This window comes from Malus domestica, chromosome 02 (genome assembly GCF_042453785.1).
Source record: "Malus domestica chromosome 02, GDT2T_hap1".
Classification (NCBI taxonomy): Eukaryota; Viridiplantae; Streptophyta; class Magnoliopsida; order Rosales; family Rosaceae; genus Malus; species Malus domestica.
Window position 1 is genome coordinate 1,692,238 of NC_091662.1, and position 14,013 is coordinate 1,706,250.

The following is a 14,013-nucleotide window of genomic DNA, read 5'->3' on the forward strand; positions in this document are numbered from 1 at the left end:
CGTCGCACAACTTCGGACAACTCCATCGTCCTCTGACAATATAACCCTGATGTGCGGGAAATAAAAGGTTTGATTAAATCAGCATCGGGAGAACCAATATTTGAATTTAAGGGCCGAATTAATGTGGGCTGGGATAAGTTCTCCATTGGGCTTTTGAATTTAAGGGCCGAATTAATGTGTGCTGGGATAAGTTGTCTATTGGGCTTTAGGGTTTAGGTCCGAATTAAGACAGGCAGAAAAATTTGATCTTGCTCGGACCCTATGATCCGAGTAAACAAAAGTAAGTCAAAGGCTCAGAGTTGACACTAATATAAACTGTAGACATTATTTAATAATATAATCACTGCAGTGTGGGTTCCCTCGGTAACTAACTTAACATCTAATCTAACAAAATCTATCATTTAACAAAAAAACACTGCGGCGCTGCACTCCTACAGGCACACAAATTCTACACTAGCAGGCACTTTTTCCTTGAGGTGTTGGATGGCATGATCTCTTGCATTCGCTTCCTCGTTCTCCAGTAGGTAATTGATCTCCATTCCCGTAGGCCAACACCAAAACCGGATAGGATTTATAACAATCTTCTCCAGTGCAACAGCATTCTTCACCAAGTACCTGACATGCTTTACGCAACACTTGTGACCCCGATACCCTGCTATTTCTACCACCTTGAGGCAGTGATGGGGTTGTTTGGAAACTTTCTCTAGTATTGCCATGTCCTCGTTGGAGGTTCCAAATTCCAACTGCAACAAGGAAAGCAAACAAGACCAGATTCAAAACAAACCCCGTTGTTCATTCTTTTGGTTCTTCGAGAATACAGGTAACAGAGAGATGAGAGGATATGAACGCACAAAAACATTCATACATATATCAACTTTTATTTGGTAACCTATCAATAACAAAGGCATACAATACATACATACCCCCAAAACAAGGCTGCGCAAGTCGGGAGCTGCCTTCATGAAAGAAGCTAAGCGACCAAGGGACAGACAGTAGTCGGCTTTTTTTTTAGTATGACGACATATTTTCACACTAAGGAGAGGGTGAGTTCGGCCAAGCAACTTAATTTAGTATCGAATTTGCCTTCAACGAGACTCGAACAAGAATTTACAGGAACATTTGGAACCTTTCATTTTTGCCTCTCACTTATAAGTGAAGAGGAATACCATCATACCATAATAATAAATGGCAACAAAAGATAACTACTTGACTGAAAAGAGAAATTAAACCAAAGACTACTACTCCTAATAACTCACGAAGTTCAACACAAACATAAAGGCTCCAAATAATTAAAGGACTTCAATTAAAAATTGAATTGGACAAAAAAGAAGACTACCGTGTTTTTAAAAAAAAAAAAACAGAAAATAGAAGGAAAGAAAGAATGAATGAATAAAGAAAAAAAAAACCACTAAAACAAAAATGGAAAACGGAAAAATAAAATTCAGTAAAGCAGAACTATTTTTGGATGAAGAAATTTAAGATTACTAAGGAATTTTAAAATGATTGAAATTTAAATGATGGAATTTTATTCTATAGAATTTGTGAATTTTCTTGTTTGGGTAACCTAAAAGAACAATAGAATTGAATATGGATTTTTTTTTTTAACTCTCAATCATAGAAATTGGAAAATGACACCTATTTACATGAAATTTAAACTTGGGAATTGGAGGTCCCAAATTCCAAAAATTTTTTCCATGCGGAAATTCAAAATTTCTCTATTTATGAATCCAAACAAGGGAATTGGTGGATGTCAATTTATAAATTATGTCTTTAATTCAAATTCCAAATTTATTTCCCTCATCCAAACATAGTGTAAGATAAAAGGGCAATTTCCGGCAACAGTGCCAACTACTGTCAAGAAGACAATTTTTTTAAAGAAAAATGACATAAACCCATTGAATTCATAGAATTCAAGATGAACCAAGGTGGAAAATAAAAGTGCAGTTAAATAGATTCAATTGTTTTGCAAAAAACAACTCAACAACAGATTGCAGTCAAAGAAAAATTAGTACCCTTTCTTCCAGTAAACCAACTTAAGAGAAATATACCATCAATCAAAGAATAATTCATAAGTGATCATCGCTTCTTTCTTACACTGTTCAATCAACAAACAATTAGACTTTAGACAGATATAAATATTCCTCCTCTTTCATTTGGGTGTAGAGGAGGAGGATCACCAACATGATGCTAAGGTAAAAGGCTTCAGCAGATATAAAATTCAACAGTACCATGCCTTGAAAACAATGGGTGAACTAAATGGCCATCCCGACATCCAGCAACAAAAGGCAAATATTAAGAGCAGTTTTCTGTTTCGAAAAAGCCAGCCCGACATCCAGGCAACAAAAAGAATATAATCATAGGTAATAATTAATCTACCTCATCTATAGGTCCTCTATTTCGAAAAAGCGATTCAACAACGGACAATGCCTTTGCATGTTCGTGAAGATGGAACCAGAAAACCGCCTGCCCAAGCCACCACATGTCCACCTCTCTCCTCTCAACCACCACTTCATTTCTTAATTTTATTTTTGTTATTTTAATAGTGTCCTAATTTCTAAATTAAAATAAGTTTTCTAATTTTAGTCCAAAATAGAATGCCATTAAATTGATGTGTATCGGATAAAAATGTTAGATTCTTAATAGATACTTGTTAGTGCTTGGATTGTAATTTATGATTTTTTTATATTGATTTGATCATGTGATGGTTAATTTCTATTTATATAATATATATATATATATATATGTTTTGTTTTTGAACAAAAATACATAAGTTTTTAGCTCCATTAATTGATATGAATTTTTGTTTTAATAATTGAATGTGTAGAAATTAAGAACATGGAACGATATAATACATGAAAATCATACTCGATTAGTTTAAACAATGTTATTTCGAATGGTACAACACCAATTTTGATGGGTTCAATCCGATTTCGGATAGTTTAACTCGGGAAGAGATCCTGGATCAAATTTCAACGGCCCGGATCACTTGATCATGGGCCTTTGATGGGAAAGATCCAGACTCTTTCCATTCAACTCCAATACTGGGACCACCCAATGATAAAAGTCTAGACCCGCCACTGGGTACATGTAGGAGCTACGAGAAGCTCAGGCATACATGAGGCTAGGTAATCTAGCGGTCGATAAGTACAACTGGAGTAGGGAAATGTGGGCCTATACTCTTATGGAATATGGTAGTGATCGGGAGGAGGAGGATGTTGTAATACCCCGTATTTAATAAAAAAATTATATATATATATATGTATGTATGTATGTATGTATGTGCGAAGTTATAATTTTATTGGGTTCCTTATATACGCTATGAGTAAAAAAAAAAATTTAAAAAAAAAAACGCGTATTTTTAACATGTAAGTTAGTAGGGATCCTTTCACTACAAGAAAATATCTAAGCCTAGCTAGTACTTTTAAACTCAAATTTCTCCAACTAGAGAGGTTTCTAGTGTTTGCCATCCTCATTGTAGTTTTGTAATTTTGTACATAACTTATATATGTATTAGATTGTTTTTGGTAGGCCCTAAAGTTATTTTTACTTGCTAATGGCAATTATCATTGCTATAGCCGAGCTTCATGTGGGATTATTTGAGTAGTTTTTGCTTATTTCATTTTTCTCTAAAGGGTGAGGTGGAAGTTGGTAATTAATAGAAGATAATAATTAGGGTGTGGAGGTGGGAAGTCTATAGCTTGTACGTATGGCTAAGTGTTGAGTTTTTAGTGAGTTGGCAAGTTGAGTTAATGTAGTGTGATGATTCATCCCCCAAGTTTGGAGAGGTGTGAGTCTATATAGGGTCATAGACTATGTATGTGTATGTATTGACATGCATGTGGCAATATGTTGTTGATGTTTTAGAGTGCTTACTCACTAGCCTAGGGGAATTTTCAATTATTTGTCTATATTCTTTCTTAAATGCTTCAATCTATCATTCCAAATGTTCCAATGATATGAGAACAAATGAGCTTCCAACGTCAAGGGGGACGTAAATGGCCAAATAGCAACAAGAGGTATGATTACATTCTATATAAATGAAGGAGAAGATCTGGAGAAGAAGAACGCCAAGCCAGCAAAGAAGAAATCCTCCTTTTCTCATATCCCTCCTTCTTTAGCATCCAATTTGAGTAGATTATGTAATGGCTTTTCAAGCTACTTTCATTGTATTTTGTAAATCTCATTTTTAGTGAATTACAAATATAAACACAAGTCTAGTGGACGTAGCCGAATTGGCAAACCACTTAAATCCGGTGCGTGACTCTGTTATTACAAGACTATACTCTCTTCTTCTTTACTCTCCTAGTAAGAGCTATGAAAACACCACACCAATCAATAAAAAAATAGTTAGTTGTGCAAGTCTAATTAACGTGACTACAAATGAACGGAAGAAAACAGCATTAGAAAGCCAAGGAACCAAAAATGGATTCTTTTGATCATCATCGCGTCAAGTTCGCCATTGCCAACCCAAGTCCTCATATCTTTATCATCAACTCAACCTCACCTCTCACTCAACAACTGCCACGCTTGGCTATTCACACTCACTAATGGCAACCACGACGAACGAGACGATGGATGACGTTGTGGCTATGCTCTCATGAGAGTCACTCCATGTGCCTCATCCATCCCCGCCAACTATCACCACCCTTGGTTATGATTTTTTGACAAACTGAGATGATGAGAAAGAGATGAGGTGTATTATGATGAGTGAAAAGGGAGAGCTGTGAGAGGAGATGAAAGAAAGGAAAAGAGTACGAAGCAAAAGCAAGAGTGAAAAGGAAGGAGAGAATGAGTAAGGAGAGCCAGATGAAAGAAAGTGATCAAGTGGAGAGAGAGAGAGAGAGAGAGATAAACCAGAAACCGGAACTGAGAGAGGGCTGTGGAGTCCATTCGACTCAACCTGTATCTCGTTGTGTATGGGTAAACGATTTCCATACTTTATTTATCCTCTCCATAATTGTTTCCTTTCTTATTGTTGTCTTGGATTGGCTACTGTTATCCAAAACTAGTTTATATGCAAGCTTCATATGCAGGTGTGTTTATTTATGCAAAACCAGTTTTATATGAAGAGCTAAAATATGCATATGCTTAAACCCTATTTTGGCGCGTAAGAACTGGTATGATTATTTGGGTATTGTTTCCTATTGGCTATATATATATATATATATATATATATATTTATATTGTTGTAAAAAATGATATTCAAAAGGCTGCACATATGATATCAGTTTACTAATTGTTGGGATACTATCTTTTATAAATTGGTTTGTCAGTGAGTGAGAACATAAGGGAAGAGAGATGAGAAGAAGTAGAAGGGTGGGCCAAAATAAAAATAAAAGATGATGTTTGGAAAGGGAAAAGTTAGAGACATGATTTCATGTCTTGTGGCCTTTGAACCATGTATTTCACTTTAACAATTATCTTCTCTAACATGGATGTCTATTCCTTTCTAATAAAAACAGGTTGCCCGACCAAAATGGACGAGACATTGGAAAAATATATAGAGTGGTCAATGAGCAACGCCTTATATGATGGATTATAAATTACTACTTTGTTATTGATATTATGATTATATTACTTTTGTTACTAATCAGATTGGTTTATGTTGAAGCTTGCAGGTTTGTAAGATAAAATGTGAGTATTATGCACATGACGTATACATATGCATTGCAAAGCAAGAAAAAGAGTTGTGTTGTGTCAAGTGCTCACCTGTGTAGAGTATTTGCATTGTGAGGATATTCAAGGGCTGAAGTTTGCCTTGAATATAAAATAATGAACTTTGTATATGTCAAGTGTAGGGTACAATTGGTTGATTATTAAAATAATGAAATCTTGTATATGTCAGGCGTAGGGTGCAGGGCTGGAATATACAATTGGACGTCGGGGGAAGTGCCTGTTTAATAAAGTGGAAACTGAGAGTTTAATTACAAAAATTGGGTTTAAGGGATGAACGGGAGTTAACTTATATTCTAACGTATCCGGAGCCAAGTGGTATAAGCATGGTATGGGACGTGCAGGCTTGGGTGCCTTAGGTATGTGTTGACGAGATTAGAAGAAAGTGAGTACATTCATCCATCTCATTTGCATATATTTTATGTATTCGAAAGAATTGTTACAATTTAATTATTATTTTGTTAGTAGTTTTTGTTGTGAATTAGTTTGTGTGCTATAATTATTTCGTTGCGTATTTTAAAATTTTGTATGTAAGATTTTGTTGATGTATGGTGTAATTGTTATAATTTAATTTAATTTTCCACCATATCTTGGTTGTAGAATTTATTTCTATGGCTAAGATATGACTCACACCCTAACTTGTGAATATTCTTTATTCGCGGGTCGGGATGTGACAGAGGTGGTGGAGGCGGAGCTGGATTTGGAGAAACATTGGTTTCTGGATTCCAATAGAACACCAGACCACCAGACTCATCCATCACACTTCTCCACGGTGCTGGAAGTGTGGGATCGATGGAGGCCAACCACAGATCCACGGTGGTTCTCTGGCTCTAGTACCAATTGATAGGATCAGACATGATAAAAAGGGAAATTGCAAGAAAGTAAATGCAGAAATGCAAAAGGAATTAAAGTAAATTCATATCTTCATTCACCCTTTCTCCATATCAGAAAAGGGGTTTAAATGCATCGAAAGATAGAGGTATGGTTTGAAATCTAAATGGGCCTAATGGTATCTTTTATGTAATGACCCTAATAGATAACAACAACAATAGATAATTCAATTGGTCTAATAGAAGCCCAATAACTTAGAGTTGCATCAATAATTATTCCCATATGAATTAGAAATTGGAGACGCAGTCCAGCACAGACAATTTCGGGACTCCCACACCAACCATCCCTTGGTTTAGGAAACTTTTATGTTCATTCAGTATTGTTGCATCAGTGGCAAATAAATAATGTTGCGGTAGTTGGGCCTTCTTGTTCACTAGAAGTGCCGTCAGGACAGACACCTTATCAGTTGGGTCGACGCGAAATTTGTACTGAGTCTTTTTATTTGTCGGCCTTCCCCGCAATTCAACTTTGATTTCGATCGCTTTTGGTGCTGATGTGGAGCCACCCACTGGTTCACTAAAAAAGTAGGATAAAAAAGTTTAGAAAGGCAGAGAAACGTAATTAAAAGCAACTGACTTAAAATAAATAAGAAAATTTAAACGATACTTCAAAGAGAGAAAAAAAAAAACACAACCACCTCACTGTCTGCATTGGGCCATCCACTCCTGATATAATGTGTACCTGGAACACAAAAACAACAACAAACAAAATAAATTAAACCCCTACTTCATAAAATGGATTTTGCATTGTTTATTTATAGTTGATAATAAGGGTAACAATAATACCACCAAATTGCATACCTGTGTGCCACTGCTCTAGAATTATTACGAAAGAAATCTTGATGCCACGGCTTCTCCTGCTTCTGCCACAACAACTCCTGATGTAACTTGTCCTGAAACACAAAAACAACAACAAACAAAAGAAATTAAACGTGTAGCTAATAAAAGGATGCATTCCCCTGTGCAGTATTACCAAACAAATAAAAAGTTCTTTGTAAACTTGACCGGCCTGTGCTGTATTACTAAACAAATGAAAATAAAAATTCTCCAAACAACAGATTTACCTTTCAATTGGAAATTCGCCATTGTTATCCATCTCAAGGGTTCAGGGTTCAAACGGAGGTCACTCTCAGAAGCTTAGGTTTTCGCCCTTTTATTTCTTTTATAGAATGAGTTGGTGATCTTGTTTGAATGGACATGGAGATTATTATATAGTGTTTGCTTGGCGAAGCTAGGGTTCCTATCACAGTGTAGTGGGGCCATGTTTTATTTTCTGCCAGCATTCTTCAGATGGCTTTAGGGGTGAGTAGTGTTGGAATTTTAATCTTTGGAGAGAAGTGTTGGAATCTTAACCTTTGGAAACTCAGGAATGAGTAAATGCGAAGCTTAACATTTGGAGAGAAATGTTGGAATCTAAAGGTCTTCGCCTAAGCCGATCAAAAACAGAATATATGGAGTGCAAGTTCAATGCAAATGGAGGCCAAAATGAGTTAGGGGTAAGGATCGAAGATCAGGAAATACCAAAGAGCGACCGCTTTCGCTACCTAGGATCTATCTTGCAAAAGAATGGAGAATTAGATAGAGACCTCAACCATAGAATACAAGTTGGATGGATGAAGTGGAAGAGTGTATCTGACGTGTTGTGTGACCGCCGTTGTTGGAAGTATGCCCACAAAGCCACTCATTTGATGTAATAGCTTTTTGGAATACTTATTATGTTAAACTTTTATATGTTTAATGGAGGGCAAATCTTATTGTTAATCACTGTTTATTGTATCATGTGTTTAAGCAATAAGTGAATCCAAGGAATGTATTTGTTCTAAGAGATAAGTGATCTAAGTGAGTTAGATTATCGAGACCTTTCTCTTATGTTCATTCCTAAAACGTTCCTAGCCATAGGATTGCCAATTGGGCATTGACAATCCGCTAAGGTTAGTATGTGTTATGTTGACTCAAGCGTGAGTATGACTAGTCTCAAGTGATTTGGTGTTGGACACTAAGACAGACACATAGGTGCTCGAAAGAGTAATCGAGTACACTGAACTACGATCAAATCAGAGTTCGAACATACATGTCATGTAAGAACTCTAAGGTTGCAATATGCAAAGTAGTCCTTTGACCTGAGGCATCATAGATGTCTAATGGTTAGGTCCTTGATCTTTGATCCTGTCAATGGCATTCCCTCGGAGTGTCCACGGCATTGTTGGGGTCAAGCTATCTAGTCATGTAGACATATGAATGTACAACAAGGGATCTCTAACCTTCCATGGTGGAGGGAGAATACTCTAAGATATGATTCTAAAGTCTTTGGCCAAAGCAAATGAATATGACTAAAGGAAGGATGTTCCAAATCATATTCAAGGGAATCATATAAGAAAGTATCACATTGGATAGTAGACATGAAACAAACTATCACTTAAACAATGTGATTAAGAGTATTGTATTAGAGAATGACCGTATTGCATTGTAATTGTAACTGGATAGGTTCTCCAACCACTTCTAGTTAGCTTGGGTAACCATGACATGCTGCTAGGCGTCAACCATGGTTTGTGGAAGCCCTAATGGTTAGCAAACACTAATCAATAAAAGGGAGAATTGAAATGTGGTTTCAATTCACAATCGATAGTTAAGAGTAACATCGCCCACTACCTCGCTAATTGGAACCTAATGGATCGTACACCGAGTAAGGATGTATGTGAAGAAATTATATGAAATGGATAAGCAATTAAATGGTTTAATTGATGAATGGTCAAGATTAATTAATTAGTTAATTAATTTTACGAAAGGTTCGTATAGGGCTTATATGTTGGTTTTGGGTTTCGGGGCCCAAAAGCGTTTTGGTCCAAAAGGCCCATTATGTTTAAGTTGTATGACAACTAAAACAAAATGAGCAAATAGCCCAAGAATACCAAAGAGGCCGGCCATTAGGGTTGGATGGGCAAAGTTTGCTTAATTGCAAGTTTGCCACTCACCAAAGAAATGAAGTATAAATTCAACTTTATAGCTTCAAGGGTTAGTTAGTTGAAATTGGGTGAGACATTTTCTCTCTATTTCTTCTAAGAGGCCGGCCATTAAAGGAAGAAACATCTAGCAATCTCTTCTTCTTTTAAATCATCCATATCATCTTCACAAGATACAACCTTGGTGAAGAGACTTAGAGACATCAAGCTTTTGGTGTTTTGGAGAACAAATCATTTTTCCTCAAATCATCAAAGGAGCACTAAAGGGAGGAAAACACAAGAAGGATTCAAGGAGCTTGGAGGTGACTTGAAGGCCCTCCACTTGGGTGAATCCCTTGTGTAAACAAGGATGAGCTTCAAGGGTAAAGAATCACTAAATTCTTCTTTCTCTTTAATGTTGTTAAAGAGTTTATTTTGGTTCACCATATACTAGGCTTTGAAAGTCATGGGTTTTATTGAATTGTTTTTGGATGCATGCCTATATTAATGAGTTAATAGTATGCATATGTATTCAAATGTTCATACTTGTTCTTAGCTAGGACAAAATTTTTCCTTCAGCCGTATGCCACTGAAACTCAGGGAAAAATTTTATAGGATGGCTTAAGACCGACGATGTTGTATGGCACAAAATGTTGGGTGGTGAAGTATCAACACGTACATAAAATGAGTGTAGCGGAGATGAGAATGCTTCGTTGGATGTGTGGGCACACGAGAAATGATAAGATTAGGAATTAGGATATCCGAGGTAAAGTAGGAGTAGCCGAAATTGAAGGAAAGATGAGAGAAAATCGGTTACGGTGGTTTGGACATGTGTAAAGAAGGCCTACTGACGCTCCGGTTCAAAGATGTGACTACATGATAGAGGTTCAGGACCGAAGGGGTAGAGGAAGATCTAGGAAAACTTTGGAAGAGACCTTAAGAAAAGACTTAGAGTACTTGGATCTAATGGAGGACATGACACAGAACTGAGCGTAATGACGTTCTAGGATTCATATAGCCGACCCTACTTAGTGACAAAAAGCTTTGTTATTATTGTATTCTCCAGATGGCTTTAGTAGCTTATTCAAATAAAACCCAGACGTTGGCCATGGAAAAATTTTTAGAGAGAGAGAAGGGGAGATACAACTTTATTTTATTATTTTTTATTAAGTCGGTACGAACAGTTTGAAATCGAAATCGAAATTCTTTGCAACCTCGGGAGCAACCCCAGATTTTGGCCATGGAAATATGTTAGAGAGAGAGAGAGAGAGAGAGAGAGAGATTTCCTCCTTCATTGCATTGCTTCCAAGGGACAAGGATTGTCTGCCCTCTCATTTTCCATGTCCTTTCATGCCCTTCTGTTTTGTGTGGTCACGGTTAAGTCACGTTAACATTTTATATTATTTTTTTATAAAAATAATAAGACAAAAATGAATAGTAATATAAAATGTTGACGTAATTTAACCGTGACCACACAAACAAGAGGGCATGAAAAAAGGAAGGACAGACAATCCTTGTCCGCTTCAAGATTGAAATTCTCAATCTTTATTGCTCCACGTAGATTCTCAATCTTTATTGCTCCTTACCATGGCCAACTTTATTTAAAGTTGTTTCTCCCCCTCTCTCTCTCAGAGGCAGATGGTTTGCCCTTCTGTTACCGTGCTTGTTTCATCTCCTTCTATTTGTACAGTCATGATTAAGCCACGTAAACATTTTATATTCCTATTACTTTTTGTCATATTATCTCTATTAAAAAATTAATATAAAATGTTAATGTAACTTAACCGTGACCATATAGAAAAGAAGGGATGAGAAGCGATAACTAGAGGGCAGACAATCTGCCTCTCTCTCTCTCTCTAATATTTTTCCATGGCCAACGTCTGGTTTTATTCGAATAACCGTTTGACAAATTGGCTGGTTTTTTTCAGTCTGCTGCATGCTTCATATCAAAACCAATCAAATATTCGAATGTCACTGAAGCAGGTGTATGAAAAGGAAATTATATTTTTAATTAGTCATGTTAATGAACTTCGGAGTACACAAAACACATTCGAGTACACAAAATTCCAATTGAGGGAGGGAGGGAGAGAGAGAGCGAAAGGATTGTGTTTGGGATTTGGCATGGCGGCTGAGGCACATTAATTATTTTGAATTAAGGATACATTAAGAGATTACAATCAATATGTAATCTAACATCAAGTTTATTTTAAATTTCAATCTTATTAAATGATTTAAGTTAAAAAACCCCTTTATGCAAAAACTTGAGAAAATTTTATTTAAATCTATGTAACATATTTCTACACCCAACTTACTTTTTGCATCCATTTGATTTTTAACTAAACTATTAATATCTCTTTAAACCCAAATTTATTATCTATTATACCCTCATAAAGAAGTATTGAATTGGAGTAGGAGCTGCGTAGGGACGACTCCTTCGATCAATCGATTTCAACATGCTTCTAATGTTAATTGAAACACTTTCTTTCTTTCTTTCTTTTTCTTTTTTTGGTTGAGCGAGTGATAGTCTGAAGCATTATTCTTAGGGCCTCTGTAGGGACGAAGCTAGAAATTTCTTCTAGTGGGGGCAACCCGAAAAACAACTAAGAAAACCTTATTATAGTATGGCTTATACTCAATATGATAACATGGATGATTTCAAATGATGATGTATCACAATTTCAATGTTACAAAAATTTCAGTATAGTAGTGAAATTTTACATTCAGTTCAATCATAATTTGACATGATCATCCAGAACAAAACACAACCAGATTCAAAACAAACCCCGTTATTCATTCTTTTGGTTCTTCGAGAATACAGGTAACAGAGAGATCACGAGAGGACATTCATGCATATATCAAGTTTAACTTTGGTAATCCATCAATAACAAAGGCGTACAATACATACATACCCCCAAAACAAGGCTGCGCAAGTCAGGAGCTGCCTTCATGAAAGAAGCTAAGCGACCAAGGGACAGACAGTAGTCGGCATCCACTAATAATTCCAAATGCTTTAGATTTGATAACGAGGGAAACGCATAATTCTGATTGTAGACCTGAAAGCCAACAATAACTGAGTAAGGGACGCGACAATATTTGATCTCAACCAAATAACATGGGATAAGTATGCTAACAGCTTGCCTGATATCCAGCTTCAGGGTCTCTAAATGAGAAAGACGGCATGAGAGTTGACTGAACGCAAGCCTTATGAATTCAGCAAAAGTCCCCCCCTTGTAAATGGATACCTCAACCAGCAATGGCACGTTATTGAAACTCAAATCTATTATCGGTCCAACATCAAGAAGAAGAAATTAGACTAGATGTTAACATGGATTTATCATATTGATGGAAGTAACAGCTCCTGCATAATGCCGATGCTTGTCGCAATAGAAAAATGCAAATTATTGTACTAACAAAATAACTGTCCATGTATACTAGCTCTAATAATCTTCGTAGTTGCTACAACTTGGTACCACCAAGTGAACCAAAATCACAAGAAATAGAATTCAGTACTTGACTTGCAAGATTACTCTCAGCACCATCCTTAGAAACCTCGAGAAACTAAACTCATCATTCAAACTGTTACCAACTTTGATGGAAAGCCCAGAACTATAACCTCACTAAATTATATGAACTTGAAAAATCATCTGTTGCCTCCTTTAATGGAAAGTCAAATATAATTATACAACAGGGTCAATAAAGTTTCTAAGCTTTCAACAATGATGTGAGTCAACAGAGACCATATCTAGCTTAAGGTTCAACTCTGCCTGCTTCTGCATGGCTATGGTTCTATAATTATTTTAACTTGTAGTTCCACGTCAAAAAACCTCTAACCCTCTCTCGACAAATCTTTTTCCTCCTAACTAAGAAGTATACTTTAGACATCAAAGAAGGAATGAGTATAGACAACAAAAATGATAAAATCTAACCCCAAGAAGTAAACAGAAGTCATTTCAAGACTAGTCAGCTTAAATTAATCTCAATATGTTGATAGAAAAACACTGAGTACCCAAGGCACCAAAAAAAATCTACCACTGCTCCACCCAAAAGCACATAAGTACAGACAAAGAAAGAACCCACCACGCCTCCTCAAATATATGTGAGCAGTGGAAGACTATATATCTCTGCGTACTTTGAATGGAAAGAAAAAGAGAAAATTTAAGATACCTTGACATCATTAAGCACATCAAGCAACCTCTTAGGGTCTTAACAACCTTCCCGATTCGCAAGTCCGATATTATGAAAAGTCTAATAAGAAGATCCATGGTAAACTTAAAAAAAACACACTAAAATAAAATTACATAAACTCATCAAATAAACTATAAAAAAAACACACTAAAATGAAATTACATAAACTCATTAAATACACTTTATTCTTCAACCACAAACTTTATTATTTATAGAAAAAAATAACATTTTAAAAAAATTTCTGTATTTTTTTTAAATTTTTTTGTATTTTTTAATAATTTTTCTGTATTTTTTTTATAATTTTTAATATAGTTAATTAATATGGA

The 14,013-nt window shown here is 35.9% G+C and overlaps 1 protein-coding gene across 1 annotated transcript; it reads right to left on the reverse strand.

Moving 5' to 3' along the window:
- Positions 1-299: 299 nt before the first annotated feature.
- On the reverse strand, positions 300-13,764 carry LOC108169615 (uncharacterized). Its single transcript, XM_029097198.2, has 3 exons — positions 13,695-13,764; positions 12,412-12,779; positions 300-743 (listed from the first exon to the last, which is right to left on the reverse strand). The coding sequence occupies exons 1-3, from the start codon at positions 13,762-13,764 to the stop codon at positions 432-434; spliced, it is 750 nt and encodes a 249-aa protein (XP_028953031.2). The 3' UTR covers positions 300-431.
- Positions 13,765-14,013: the final 249 nt, after the last annotated feature.